The sequence below is a fragment of the Mus caroli genome, unplaced genomic scaffold, assembly GCF_978045245.1.
Source record: "Mus caroli unplaced genomic scaffold, Mus_caroli_1 scaffold_10, whole genome shotgun sequence".
Taxonomy (NCBI): Eukaryota; Metazoa; Chordata; class Mammalia; order Rodentia; family Muridae; genus Mus; species Mus caroli.
The window spans coordinates 7,138,707-7,152,409 of NW_028227265.1; the positions used below are offsets into that span (position 1 = coordinate 7,138,707).

General features: G+C 55.3%; 1 protein-coding gene across 3 annotated transcripts in view; it reads right to left on the reverse strand.

The window, feature by feature from the left end:
• Zfpm1 (zinc finger protein, FOG family member 1) overlaps positions 1–13,703 on the reverse strand; it is a 55,254-nt gene that overhangs the window by 25,281 nt on the left and 16,270 nt on the right. For all 3 annotated transcript variants that reach the window (XM_021170363.3, XM_021170362.2, XM_085843534.1), the window contains exons 2-3: positions 6,480–6,602; positions 4,339–4,488 (exon numbers count right to left, since the gene is read on the reverse strand). In XM_021170363.3, the coding sequence (XP_021026022.1) occupies positions 4,339–4,488; positions 6,480–6,588 (259 nt within the window). In that variant the 5' untranslated portion in view covers positions 6,589–6,602. The remainder of the gene's footprint in view (positions 1–4,338; positions 4,489–6,479; positions 6,603–13,703) is intronic.

The window sequence follows — 13,703 nt, forward strand, 5'->3', positions numbered from 1 at the left end:
GGCTCTGCCCCTGGATCCTGCTCTCAGACAGCAGTGACTAGAATAAGCTCTGGGTTCAAGACATCCACAGGACAGAAGAAGGCTGCTGAAGTCCTGCTGAGCCCTGTCCCCACTGCTAGCATTCATATTAACAGCTGGCGGAACTCTCTGGGCCTCTGCACTCATTTTACAGGAAAGCACACCTCAGGGATGGGTTGGGGCCACCATAGTGACTCAGTTGCCCTTCCAGACAGACCCTCAGAGGGGGCTGGAGAGACTCATTACAGATGGAATACTGGCACAGGCAAACAGCACAGTTAGTGTACTGATGGCATGCATGAAGCCTTTGGGGGCACCCGGGAAGGTTACAGTCCCCCTGTGTCTCAAACCTCCCCAGTTCTATGTAGTCCTTTGGAAGGAACTGGGTGGTCTAGCGATTCCTCTGCTGAAGCTGGCCCTGGAGGAATCCCTAGAAAGAGGACCCACTGTGATGCCTGACAGCAGCCTCCAGCTCTCCAGCCCTGTTTACTTTTGCTCCTTTGAGCCACTTGCTCAAGACCAGGCAGGGTGGGGGCTAAGGGGAGGTCTGACAGGGCTGGTGTGTTTGCAAGTCTCCTGACTTTAAGGGCTGGTGATAGGAGGTGTATGACACTGGGGGCACCAAGCTCCTGGGACAAGTCTCCACATGCTATAGCGAGGTGGCCATGCAAGGTTACAGATTGACTTCCAGGCAATAGCTGGATTTGAAACAGCCATCACTCTTACAAACAAAGTCATTTCAAAGATGACAACTCCAACTCTCTCCTTCTATTCTATCCTTCCTCCCAGTTAGAATTCAGCCGAGAACTGAGGGAAGCCCAGCTTGGGGCTCAATCTGGGGAAAGTTTGGGTACAGAGTTCAGCTCTGGACCCAGAGTGGTCTGTGGCCCATCAGGCCCAGGGTGTGTCCCTGCTGTGCCTCAGGGACACATAAGCCCTCCTGGCTCAATCCCTCCTATCCCCTCACCTGCTGGGCAGGCCCAAGTCCACAGGCCCTGGGCTACCGCCTCTCTACTCCTGTCTCCTTAGACTCATGGACTGTTCGGGCTCCAAGTCCTCTGGACCTTGCATGCACTCCTTCCTTGTGGGCTCCCCTCTCTGGCATCTCAGGCCCATCTTGTGGGCTCCCCTCTCTGGCATCTCAGGCCCATCTTGTGGGCTCCCCTCTCTGGCATCTCAGGCCCATCTTGGTCACTCTCAGTCTGCAGAGCCCTGACAGGGCCGCCTGTTTTGTGCACTTACGGGCTTTGGTCACATGCTCTCTGAAGACACTTTTCTGGCATGCTCCTTGGGTTTTATAATCTACATAGGGCTACAACATTCCCTCTGCCCAGAGGAGGGTACTGAGACCCCACCGTGGGGTCACTGCAAAGCTGGACCCTGGGCAGTGTGTGGCTATTAGAGCTGCAAACATAGCATTGCCCGTCTGATGCAGATGTAATAGAAAATCAGCCGCTTGGGGGCTTATGAACTTGCTTGTACCTCCCTGTGAGGAAAACCAGGCTGTCTAGTGGCTGACAAGTTGGAGGCCACAATGTCTCTCCCCATCTCTATTTTACAGACCATGAAACCAAGGTCCTGAGGTCAGCAGTCCATTCCTAGACACTCCACAAAGCTGGGCTCCTGCCTCTCACAGCAGCAGCATCAAAGAAGAGTGACCAGTACCCGGCAAGATACAGAACTCTTGATAGTGGGTGAAAACTCCACTATGCATGACCCAGACTGTGGAGTGCTACCGTCACTGAGTACCAGGCAGGGGCAGCAGGGAGCCAGGGGCAGAGACAGAAGCAGGAGATGATAGGAGATCATGACAGTGATGGTGATATTGGCAACCTCGGGGTGCACTCTAGTGTCGGTAAAGCAAGGAAGACTATAGTTGGGTCTGCAGTAGTCAGCCAACTGGGCTGGGCATCACCACAGCATTAGAACTCGGGGCCAAGTCGGGGTTCCTTGAGGGGGGGTGCCTTTTTTCTTTTTCCCATTTTGAGTGTGTGCATGCGTGCGTGAATATGTGGGCCTAAGGCTGATGCTGGAAGTCATCCTTCATTGCTTGTCCACCTCATTCACTGAGGTAGGAGGGGGGTGTCTCTCAAGCAGGCAGAGGTCATTAACATGGCCCAGCGCTGCTAGCTAGCTTGCACTGGGAATTCCTGTCTCTGCCTAGAACTATGAAAGATACCTCTCAGGCAGGATCCCTGGGACAAACAGGGTGGGTGCAGGGACCCGTCAGAAAGCAGCCATGGGCTGGAGGTCAGGAAGAGTCACGGGCAACCCCGCAAGGTAAAAGTGGCACTTGGTCTGCCACCAGACTGGGCACTGCCTTCAGGCCTTAAGCCTCCAACCCCATCAGAGGCTTGGGCGGCCCTGGAGATAAGAGCCCCCGGGGCCTCTGCAGCAGCTTCCCCACGGGTGATAAGCCCAGCCTGTGCGGGAGCTGATAGGCTATGGCTACCACGGCGGTTGGCCAGCAGCCACTTATCAACCCCATCGCTGCCCACTGCACAGAAATTCCTATCTGTGGGAGCCGATAGTGCACTGCCTGGCCCCGGAGGATGCAAATAACTCGGGAAGCTGGGGTGCACCCTGACCCCAAACCACAGCCCATGGAGCAGGGCCTTCACAGGGAGCAGGACAGGCTACAAACTAAAGGAGCCTGTTTCTCCATCTAAGAAAAGTAATAACCCTTATGTGGATGAGGACAGTGGGCAACGTTCCACACTGCTGTAGGTGACTTCACATCTGGGCCTCTGGAGCAAGGCGCAATTCTCAGCCAGTGCTGTGGTATGCCGTTCTCTGCCCTACACCAAAGTGGGTATGACACTGTGCTGGCCGCAGGAGGCTGATGTAAGGGGCATCTATGCCTTCAGAGGGGCTCAGGGACCCCCTTCGAGCTGGAGAGACTGAGTCAGCATAGGGCTGGTAAGAAGCTGGACAGCCTGCATATAGGGCTCTGCCCAATTCCATGGCTTTAGACACTGACCTGTGAGTGGAAAGGGTCTAGCACCCACGTGACCTGGTGCAATTACTCCCACCATGGTATCGAGATCTGGGGACACTGGTCTCAACTGAGATAGGACATTGATTGCATCAGTGCCCATCCCAGGCACTCCAGCAGGAGCGGACATCATTGCCATATTACCTCTGCCAGGTCACCTAGAGCCGTGAGGGATGTGCCAAACATCTGATGCACATGTGGCAGGACAGTGCTCTGGGACAACTAGCCATGGGACATTCTATGGGTGGACTCAATTTCCCAAGAGTGCAGGTCCCCATTCTGGCTGCGGTCTTCTAGGTCAGTCCTCCCTCTACGGCCTCAGGCTGATGTTCCATTGTGTGGACCTTAGCCACATCTGCCACTCATCCTTGACACTGGCGGTGGACATCACCAATCGACTCCTGGGCTCTTCTGATGCCTTAGCACCCCACCAAACCATCCACGTGTTCAGTTAAGAGTTCATTTCTACCCCTTCCCAATTTGGTTCCCAAGTTTTCCAGAGGAGGTACAGTCTCTGCCCTGGCAAAGCCTTCTCAGACCCCTTTGACATGCCTTCTAGCCACAGACAGGAGTCGGCTGTGTTATACCTGCATGTTCATACACAGCTGACAGACAATAACCGTGTGCGCATGTGCCGCCCAATGCACCCACGTGCTCAAGCATCCGACACCTCCCTTGTTGAGGACCATAGGTGTATGCGCACCTGCTCTGCACAGTGGCTCTCGGCCCTCAATAAGAGCCCTGGAAATCACTGATGCCCACGGTTCGCCCATGTTCTTGGCATCAAGGGTACCCTGACTGCCACATTCTGGGACCTGTGCAGTCTGAGCTCCAGCCGCCAATGTGACAACTGGCACACACTGTCTGTGCAAAGGTACAGGCCTGACTGGTTTGTGGGGCAGATGGTAACCTGGAACCTCAGATGGGCTGTGGCCCCAAGGAAGAGCAGCTGTCCTCACACAAGCGCGAGCCCACCTGGGCACTAGCCAGCTTCGAATCCCAACCATCTGCTGCAGGGAAGCTGTGCTCAGCAGTTCATACACGTCAGCTACCCGCCCTCCAGGCTCTTGCTCCGGCTATCATCTCTCAGGCCCCGTAGCCAGCCACACCAGACCCTTCAAATGCCAGGAGCACAGGCTCTGGGTATGCGCACTCTCGAGACCATCTCAGATCACATTGCTTGGGCCAGCTACACAGACCCGGGCACTGGTGGTGTCCAAGGACCCACGATCCCAGGATAGCCTAACCCTAGCTAGCCCAGAAGGCTATAACAAGGCTGCCCTGGGGTCACTACACTACTGTACGGGGCTAGTCAGCCTGGTTACCTGGCCCACTCCAGGGACTAGCCATGGCTGTCTCTTCTTCCTTTTCCTCTTTCTCTTCATCCTGGGGCCTCATCTCCAACTCCTGCCCCTCCATGTCCTCAGGATCTTCTGGGGACTCGGGAGGTGCCGGCACTGCGGGTGGGCTCACATCTGTAGAGAGGAAAGCATTGTCACATCCTTGCAGTGCTAGCCTATGACCAGGAGGGAAACTGAGGCCTCAGGGCACACAGTCACCTGCCCCTCTCCTTATCTAGCACTCCAGGCTTCCTCTTGGTCTTGTAAAGCTCTCAGCCCTTGCTGATCACAGCAGTAATAATTGTTCTTTAGCTACTGTCACGACCCAGTGCCCACCCAGTGCACCAAGGCCCGTGACTTCTGGCTCTCTGGTCTCTGCAACAGCTGGGCCCCTCCACCAGCCCCGCAGCCAATTCTAGCCCAAAGGGCATGTTTGCTTTCCTGGCGGGCCAGATAACCAGTGTGGCCCCCGATCGATGAGCTCCTGTAAAGCCCCCTGGGTGACGTCATGGGACCAGCAGATTATTAATACCGCGATAAGGGCTATGATTAACATCAAATAAATCAATCCCATGGTATAAAAGTCCTATTATTTTTGGCTATAAATCAAAGTGGCTGGCATCTGAGCTCCAGCCACCGAGCGAACGGAGCCGCGTTGGACCCGCCTGAACGTCAGATATGCTCTAGCGCCCGTTATCGCGCCCATCACTGTGTTATCACTGCCGCCGGTGCCAGGTGCAGGCCCGGCTGTTTGTCCCAGATCCTTCCCGGCCCCACCCGCCTACCCCCTCAGCAGCCCCAGCTTCCCAATCAGATAAAGGCCAGCTCCCTGGGAAGCCATGGGTCAGAGTCCAGCAGCCGCCAGCCACTTGCCCTTTGGCAGCCCGGCCACGGCTGCACTAGTGTGGCTCCTGATGGTGGCACCGATGGTGAGGGAGATACTGCAGCAGCCTCTGAGCACGGCACCTACTCTCCTGGAGGCCACCCAGGACAAACTGAGGCAGCCATAGCTTCACTTCTCAGGACTGTGTACCAGGCCTGGCACTGGCTTCCTCACTCCAGAGGCAGGGGTTCCCTGGGAGCTGAGGGTGAGGGGAGTCAGGGCCACGGAAAGGCCAGAACCTCAGGCTGGGGACTGGGCTTAGAATGGAAAGGGAAAGGGGGAAGGAAGGGTCCCTGGCCTGCATCCACTCAGTCAGGGACTCTGGTACACTGGTGACGTGCACGATGAGGAGCCCTAGGGATGAAAGGCTGTGTGGGACCTCTGCTCCCCACTCAGGCTGTGAGACTCTCTGATGTCCTCTTCTGTCTTCTCTGTCATTCCCTTTGCCTTCCTCTTCATCAATTCCTTAGCCGCTCTCTACCTCGTTTTCTGAGAGTCGACCTGTCGGGCTGGTGAGCCCCAGGGACACTGTGTCTACCTTGCCAGTGTTGAGGTCATAGGCCTGCAGCACACATCTGGATTTCACAGAGATGCTGAGGTCCTCAAGCCTGTGTAGAAAGCTCTCTCCTGACTAAGCCACTTCCCCAGGCCTTTTCCCCATGCCGTTCCCGCTCATGCAGTTGGGGGCTGCAGGGAGAAGAAAGGCTCATGGGTAAGAAGTGAAGCGCTCCTGAAGCTCAGAGCTGCAGAGAGAGGTGGCAGGGCTCTAGACTCAGCCAGGCAGAGCCCAGATACCTGGGTCCGGAATCTGGTGTCCCTTAGATACCCCAGAGCTCGCTACCATCTCCCCTGAGTTCAGTGGCTGCCAAAGCACAGCAGTGCTAATCTCCTGAGTACTCTACCACCACGAGTCCCTCTTCTCAGGCCTTTGGGGCCTCCTGAAGTCTTTCTGCCCTACCTCCAGACCTGGCCTGAACTGTCCTCCTAGAGTTTGGGTAGTGTAGGGGGGTCTGTGGGGCTTACTTCCGTGGCCTGTCCTCAGATTCAGAAATGCAGGCCCAGAAAACTGCAACCAGGAGGCCCAGGAGAATCTGCGGAGGCCATGGGGCTGAGGAAAGGGGCGACATGATATTGGGATGAGTGTAAACCCAGACCTAGGTCGTTGGATCCCTGTTGGCATGGGGGCTGTGTGACCCCAGACAAACCTCTTAACCTCTCTGGGTCTGCTGGTCTGCACACTTACCTTCTCTGGGTGGACTTGGGGGCTCCTCTATGGCTGGGGCCTCTGGGGCTGGGGCTTCCTGCTCCTTGGGGCTGCTGTCCATGGCCTTGGCTTCTTCTCCGGCCTCCATGTCTCTGAGGGAACCTGTGGACATGAGCCCCCGGATATCATGATGTGTTTCCAAATAAGGCCACCCTGGTTTCCTAATGGCCGTACAGGCTGAGCTTTGGTGCCTGGGTAAAGTGGGTAACAGGACACAGCAGGGCCAGCTACCCACAGAGGCGAAGGCTACGACACCTTCTGGGTCCCCTGGTGCCAACCATGTGAACTCCACACCATGTACTCCTGGCCCACAGCAATTCCTAAGCTCTGGGGTCATTTTATGCATTTTCTGTTCTTGCCCTTCCTGTTGTCTGTCCCTCCCCAGGCAATGGACACCCTCCTTGCCAGGACAAGAGCCCCAACCTTCCCAACCACTCACAACTAACAGAGACCCACACAGGATGATCCTTCTGGGCTCAGATGCGCACTGCAGGCCTTCCTGCCTCACAGGTCACACACAAACTCACAGGGCCACACAGTCGACATGCCTGCTATCTCTTATGGCCCCACAGGCCCCATCTGTTGAGCCACCCTGCCCTGGGGGTCTGATCCAGGGCTCTCCAAGGGTGAGTTCTTGCGCTTACTACATTTGAGCAAAACCATGCTGGACACAAACATGGCAGACGCGTGACCTGGCTCAGAATGCAGGTGTCTTTCACAGTGGGGCTGGGAAGCTTTCCTCTCCCTCCCTCCAGACGAGTTGGGGGGCATCCACCTTGCAGTGGAGATGGCAGGCTGGAATAAGCCCCCATGGTTTTGCGGTGACTCTCAGGGGACCCAGAGGATACAATCTATGAGGGTACTCCAGGATATGGGCAACAGGAACAGAGAACGGAGCCACTACTGAAATCCTCACCTAGCCTGGGGTCCCCAGCTCAAGTCCTTTAGCCACAGCTTCCACCTAGCCCCTCCCCTAGTTCGTGTTCTTTAGCCATAGCCCCGCCCCTGATCATGCTCTTTAGCCACAGCCCCGCCCCCAGTTTGTGCTGTTTAGCCACAGCTTTCAGGAGACCCCTGTCCTGTCATTTTGTGGTCACTGAGGAGGTGATGAGCTTGAGTCTTGGACACGCCCCCTGGAGTGGGAGGAGCCTTGAGTATCAGAGCAGTGAGGCCTCAGGGCGCTAGAGAAAGTAAACCAAAAAGCCATGCATGATGTGTCAGAGTGACTGAGGGCACCTGAGGGTGAGGTGTGTGCCCCAGGGTGGAGGACAGGGCAGACAGCATACATAAGCCATCTTTGAGTTGTTGTTATTGTTGTTTTCTGACAGGATCTCATGCATTCTGGGTTGGCCTTGAACTTACGGTGTCAGTGGTTCTCAACCTGTGGGTTGCCATCCCTTTGGGGATTGAAGGACCCTTCCATAGCGGTCTCCTAAGACCATCATAAAACACAGATATTTACAGTACAATTTGTAAGAGCAGCATATTACAGTGATGAGGTAGCACAGAAACCATTTTATGGTTGGGGGTCCACAACATGAAGAACTGTATTAAAGGGTTGCAGTGTTAGGAAGGCTGAGAATTGGGGTATTGTGTGGTAGAGGCTCCTGCCTCCACCTCCTGAAGAGGGGCGGGATTCGAGGCATGCATCAGCACACCAGGTATACACAGTGTCAGGGATCCGGCCCAGGGCTTTGTGTACAGTTGACAAGTGCTCTCTACAAGCTGAGCAGCAGTGCTCACCACTTCAGAGCCTTTCTGGAGGCGGGCCCTGGTCTCCAGGCAGGGGTGGACTAGGAGGCACCGCTTGGATGCTTAAGGGTTCCCTGCTAATGAAACCTGCCTCTCCCCAGTCTCACAGCTCCCAACATGGGCCAGCCTGTACCCATGCTGAAGCTACTGAGAGAGCCATAGTATCTATTGGTCATGTCGATGGCATGGGGACCCACAAGACAGAAGAGACACCAGGCTGCGACCAGGTTTCCAGACAATCCTGACCACATTACAGGGGTCAGTGCCATTCTGCTCACACTGGCCTCAGATGGGCTGACACCATTCTAGGGTGCAGGGGTCTCATGTCACTCCTGGGGACCAAAGAGCCACAGTGGTTTCTTTCTTTCTTTTTTTTTTTTTTTTTTGGTTTTTCGAGACAGGGTTTCTCTGTATAGCCCTGGCTGTCCTGGAACTCACTTTGTAGACCAGGCTGGCCTTGAACTCAGAAATCCGCCTGCCTCTGCCTCCCGAGTGCTGGGATTAAAGGCGTGCGCCACCATGCCCGGCTGCCACAGTGGTTTCTAAGTCAGGAACATGAGCAAGGACAGGGGGTGAGGCTCAGGCTCGGACCTGTGGGAGAAATTATCTGCACCAGCAACGCTGTGTACTGAGTGTGAGTGAACTCGCACAGGCGGAACCCCAACCCGGGGCACTGGGTACCAACACAAGGCCCAGGAAAGGGAAATGAAGCTGGTTTCCTGGCTGCAGTTCTGTGGTGCTAGTCCTAAACCCAGCCTCCTAATCTGTTCCAGCTGCATTGCTATAGCAGGGTGACAGGCAGGACAGGGCTGAGGCTCACAGTAGCAGACTCAAGGTAGCCTGGATACATGTGTTGACCCCTATGACCTTGTACCAGGGCTCTAAACCGCTGTGGTGGAGGAGCACCCTGAGCAGAGCCACCCTTCAGGATGCTGGAGCTGTTCTGCCTAGGTGCATGGACCTATCTATCTCTCTGCTGGAGCTTCATGCGTCTCCAGGGCCTGGGAAGTCCCCGGAGTCTCAGTTGCCTATTCCAGTCAATGGGATGAAGCCCTGCCCTCAGGAATTCTGGGACTGGCACTGAGCTGGGTCAATGAGGGGCACAAGCTGAAGCATCCTTCTTCAGTAACATCACGGAGCCCAGCCTGGTGCCCACCCAGGTGGATCTCCCACACCCAGGCGCCTGGAGCAGGGCTGTTCCTCCATTTACAGGAACAAAGGCGACCGCTCCTCACAAAGCTGCGTGGAGGAGCGTGGAGAAAGAAGCCAGGCTGCAAGCGGCTCGTTCTGATGTTGTTAATTCAGTTCCAGAACAATTAAAATGGCTCTGATAATGCAGGAGGCAATCACCACCGGCAGACAGTGTGGGCCCACGGCCGGACGAGACATTCCTGCCTGGGGCCACTATGGCTTCCCGAGTCGGCTCCAGTGGAGCTGGTACTGGGCCCTCTGCTACACCTAGGCCCGTGAAGGTTGTGGAGAGTAGAAAGGGGGCGGCGGGGGGCTGGGGGGAGACTGGCCCTATAGGTCAGGGGAATCTGTGATCCATGGCTGGATACTGTTCCTCCCCAGCATGCCCTATGCTAGGGTCCTTTTGGGGAACCTCACTGTTCCCAACCAGGTACAATGACAGATCAAAACTGTGTCCTTGCTGTGTGACCTTGGGCAAGCGGCTCTACCTCTCTGTACTCCTTCTCCTGAGCTACCAATGGAAACTATCACAGCTGCAGCCTCCCAGGACTGCTGGCCCGCACTATCAGAGTGCAGCAGCATAGGGAGCTGGGGGCCAGTGCTTTGCAAACACCAGCTGTCACTGGTTCCTGCCACCAATAACCTGACAGGGCTAGGAGATGGGGAAAGTGGTTATTAAGCACCAATTGTGTACAAGAAGCCTCGGCCCAGCCCTTCACAGATATCCCTCCTTAACCCCTCCCACTGACATAGCCTAGTGAGGTCATCTTCTAGGCCTGTCTCAGTGGGGAACATAGGCACAGAGGGTTCATGTTAGGTCTTGGCATGGAAAGGTCATACAGAATATGTAATGTAAGCCAGACTGGGTGCCATGGAGTGGGGGCAAAGAAGAGTAAGGGAACCTGAGGCCAGTCCTATCTAAATGTCATTTCCATAAGTAGCCAATCATTACCTGCTACACACACCTCAAGAGGGAAGTCTGGGTTACACCCACTTTATGGATGGGCAAACTGAGGCCCATTCAACTAAGGCAGAACAGCTCGCCCATGATCCTCAAGGGTATGCTGCAAGGAGAGAAAGGAACTTGGACCACATTCAAACCTGACCAGACAGGTGCTCCCCCCTTCGTACGGTCTTGAAGCACAGCTCCTGTTACCCATAGTGAGGCAGATGCTGGCCCTGCTGCCTGGCTACTACTGCTCAGGTTGGAGAGGTCCGAGTGCAAGACAACATTTCTCAGCGGCATCCACAGGCCACCATGGTGGCCACCCACAGCCAGGGCAGCACTGGGAGCAGCCCCCACAGTGCCCCAAGCCCCTTGGTTATCACAGGGAGCAGACGCCCAAGCGCCCATCCGTCTCCTGCTCATTAAGCTGGACGCCGCTTGGGAATGAAAACATAATAGCTATTTGATTGGGGGTGAGATATTTTGCATATTGGCTCGGAGCTGATAGCGGAATTTCATCAACTCCCTTTTTCATGCTTTAAAACTGAATTATGGAGACGGGCTCTGTACAGCAGGCTGATGCCCAGTGCTTTCCAAGTCCTTGTAAGTGAGGTGACTGCAGCCCTCTCCTGGCTTTGAGGAGTCGCAATGAAGGGTGGTGGTGGTCATTTTGAAACCACCACATGGAGACCACTGCAGGTCCTGGAAGGGGGACTAAACCCTCATCTGTGTCACCCAGGCAGCATGAAGGGGGCTCCTTGGTCCAGACAGGATTCTGTCATGGATGAACCCCCTGCAGACTACCATGTGGGATGGGAACCACCGTTAATACCAGAGCAGCACCCAGTGTTCCAAACCCTTGGTCATCAGACCAAGGTCCACAGGAGCCCGCCGGGCACAGGGTCCTTCCTTTAGGGTCACCCAGAGATTCTTTCCTCTCTTCCTATAATGGGACAAAGGCGATCTGCAACATCTGCTGCCCATCCTTGGGCCCTGGATCTCACAGATGGATGCCAGGTAGAACCCAGAGAGCAGGCAGCCACATCCCTAACCACAGCCGCTTCATCTGCTCACACACTCCTCAAACCTCCCCACATTCCCTTGTGTCAGATTTAGGACCAGGAGCCAGAGATGCAGCACAACTAAACTTCTTTCCCCAGAGGAGCAAAGGTGCCTGTGTGTATGGCCAAGAGGGAAAGGTGTTAAGAGAGGAGGAGGCTTCCTGGAGGAGGTGGCAAGGACTGATGACAGAGGAGGCTCCTGTTGGGCCAGGAGAAAAAGAAGTGGAGTGGGGGACAGAGCACACTCAAAGGCAGGACTCACGGAAAACGAGGGCAGCCTCTTATGGAGGCTGGAGTCCACACAGCCAAATGGAACAGTGGCTGGGAGCACAGCCTGGTGTTACTGTGACAACTGCTGTTTCTTGCAGGGCTGGGGAGGCCATCAGGAGGTATAGGAAGCCCCCCACCTTGCTTGTAGAGTCTCCTCACTTCACTGGAATGGCTTGGCACTGCCAGGAGGGAGACCCTGGCCTCCAGCAGGACCAGCTGTCAGATAAGGCCCTGACAGCAGAGAGAAAATAGTAACCGATACAGACTTTCTCACCACTGGGCAGCAGGCAGTGAAGGCCATGGCGGGGACACACAGGCGGCAAGATAGCACTGCCCTCCCTCAGGGGCTGAGTTTAGCATCACAGGACTCAGCCCAGTGGGGACTATGGCCAAACAGTCTAAGGGCCTGCGCCTGCATCTCAGGTCTAAGTTCTAAAGCCTTACTTCTTGGCTAGCGGCACCGTGACCTCTGATAATAGGTCCTGGTCAGCAGGGCCAGATGGCACCCAGGCCCCATCTGAGCGGGGATTCTGATCTGAGCAATGCTAAGGAGTCAGAGGCACATGGACCCAGAGCTGTAGCCCGGAGCACAGTTGAAGCTCCTCAGACTTGCCTTCGCTTTCAGTTCTAATGGCTGATAGCTCAGTCAGGAAGTACCGACAGGGACGCGGTGAAGAACCTTGATGGTAAGTCTGACCCCAGTGCCACAAGATCATCTCAGGCACGTTACCCACACTGCAGTGGGGCAGGGCTCTCAGGGTAGAGTCCCTTTCACCTCCGGCCGTACTCCTTGACATAGCCCAAATTGTCTTGCCAGCCAGGAAAGGGCCAGGTCCCCCCAGCATATGTCCTGTGTAAATGTCTGTCACCAGTGCCCCAAACCTGTCCTTGAGTGGCCACTGAATTCCCTACTGCACCCCTTCAGTCTATTTAAGGACTCTCCTCCTTCAGGGTCCCCAATCTCAGTGTGGTCATGAGTCCTCTGGGACCACCACCTTATCACAGTTGTACACAACAAGTTCAGACACCCTTGTGGCCCTTAAGGCTTAGCAGGTGTCCAGTGTCCCCGGGAAGAGTGAAGGACCACTTGAAGCTCAGGGTGGTCTCAACCTTGACCTCAAACTCAAGTTAGGATGCCACTGGGGCGGGGCTAAAGAGACAGACAAACTGGTGGTAGAGATGAGGACACTATTGGAGGAACAGCATCTGACAGAGCCCAGGAGGGATGCTGCCCACACTAGGCTGGCCACAAAAGAGCTGGCCATATAGCACTGCTTGTTCACTTGAGTGCACACCCCCCCCCCAGAGGGGGAAGTGTGTCTGCCCCTGGGGTTCCCAATGATGACAGTCAAGCTGTAGCTGTAGCCAGGGGCTACCATCTTTGAGTCTATGGACTGTTCACAGCATGGGTGGCACGGGGGCTGAACAGACACAGGATGGGACAGGAGATGTTTCTCACCCAGTATGTCACAGAGGGTGTTCCCACAGACCCTGGGATGGGGAGCTCACGTCCCTTCCCAAGGAGTCTGAGCCCTATGTCCTTCTCTGTCTTGCCTGGTCCTCTCTATCTCGTGTGGTCTTTGGTGGCTGACCTGCTGACTGCTTCTATGCCTGGCTGTGAACATCACGAGGGTCTACCCCAGGTCACATGGGTTTGGAACTCAGGACATCCTAGAAGGTGATGCACACCTTCCTCAGTCACTACAGAGGCACCGAGCAGGGGGTCTGACAGAGTCAGGACCCACATCCTAGTAAACATGCGTCTATACAGACCTCAGCATTCAAACACTAAGAAGATCTTATTGAGATATGATTCACATACAGTAAATACAGGCTTTTCCTGATGCTTGACTTTTAAAGGCAAGAATCTTTACTGGGGGAAAAAAAGGTATGTGTGGGTGACATGCAGCCCAGATAAAATGCAGAGCTCTGCATGGCGCTGTCTTGTGAAAAGAAACACACGCTGGCGACCTGAGGTCAAAT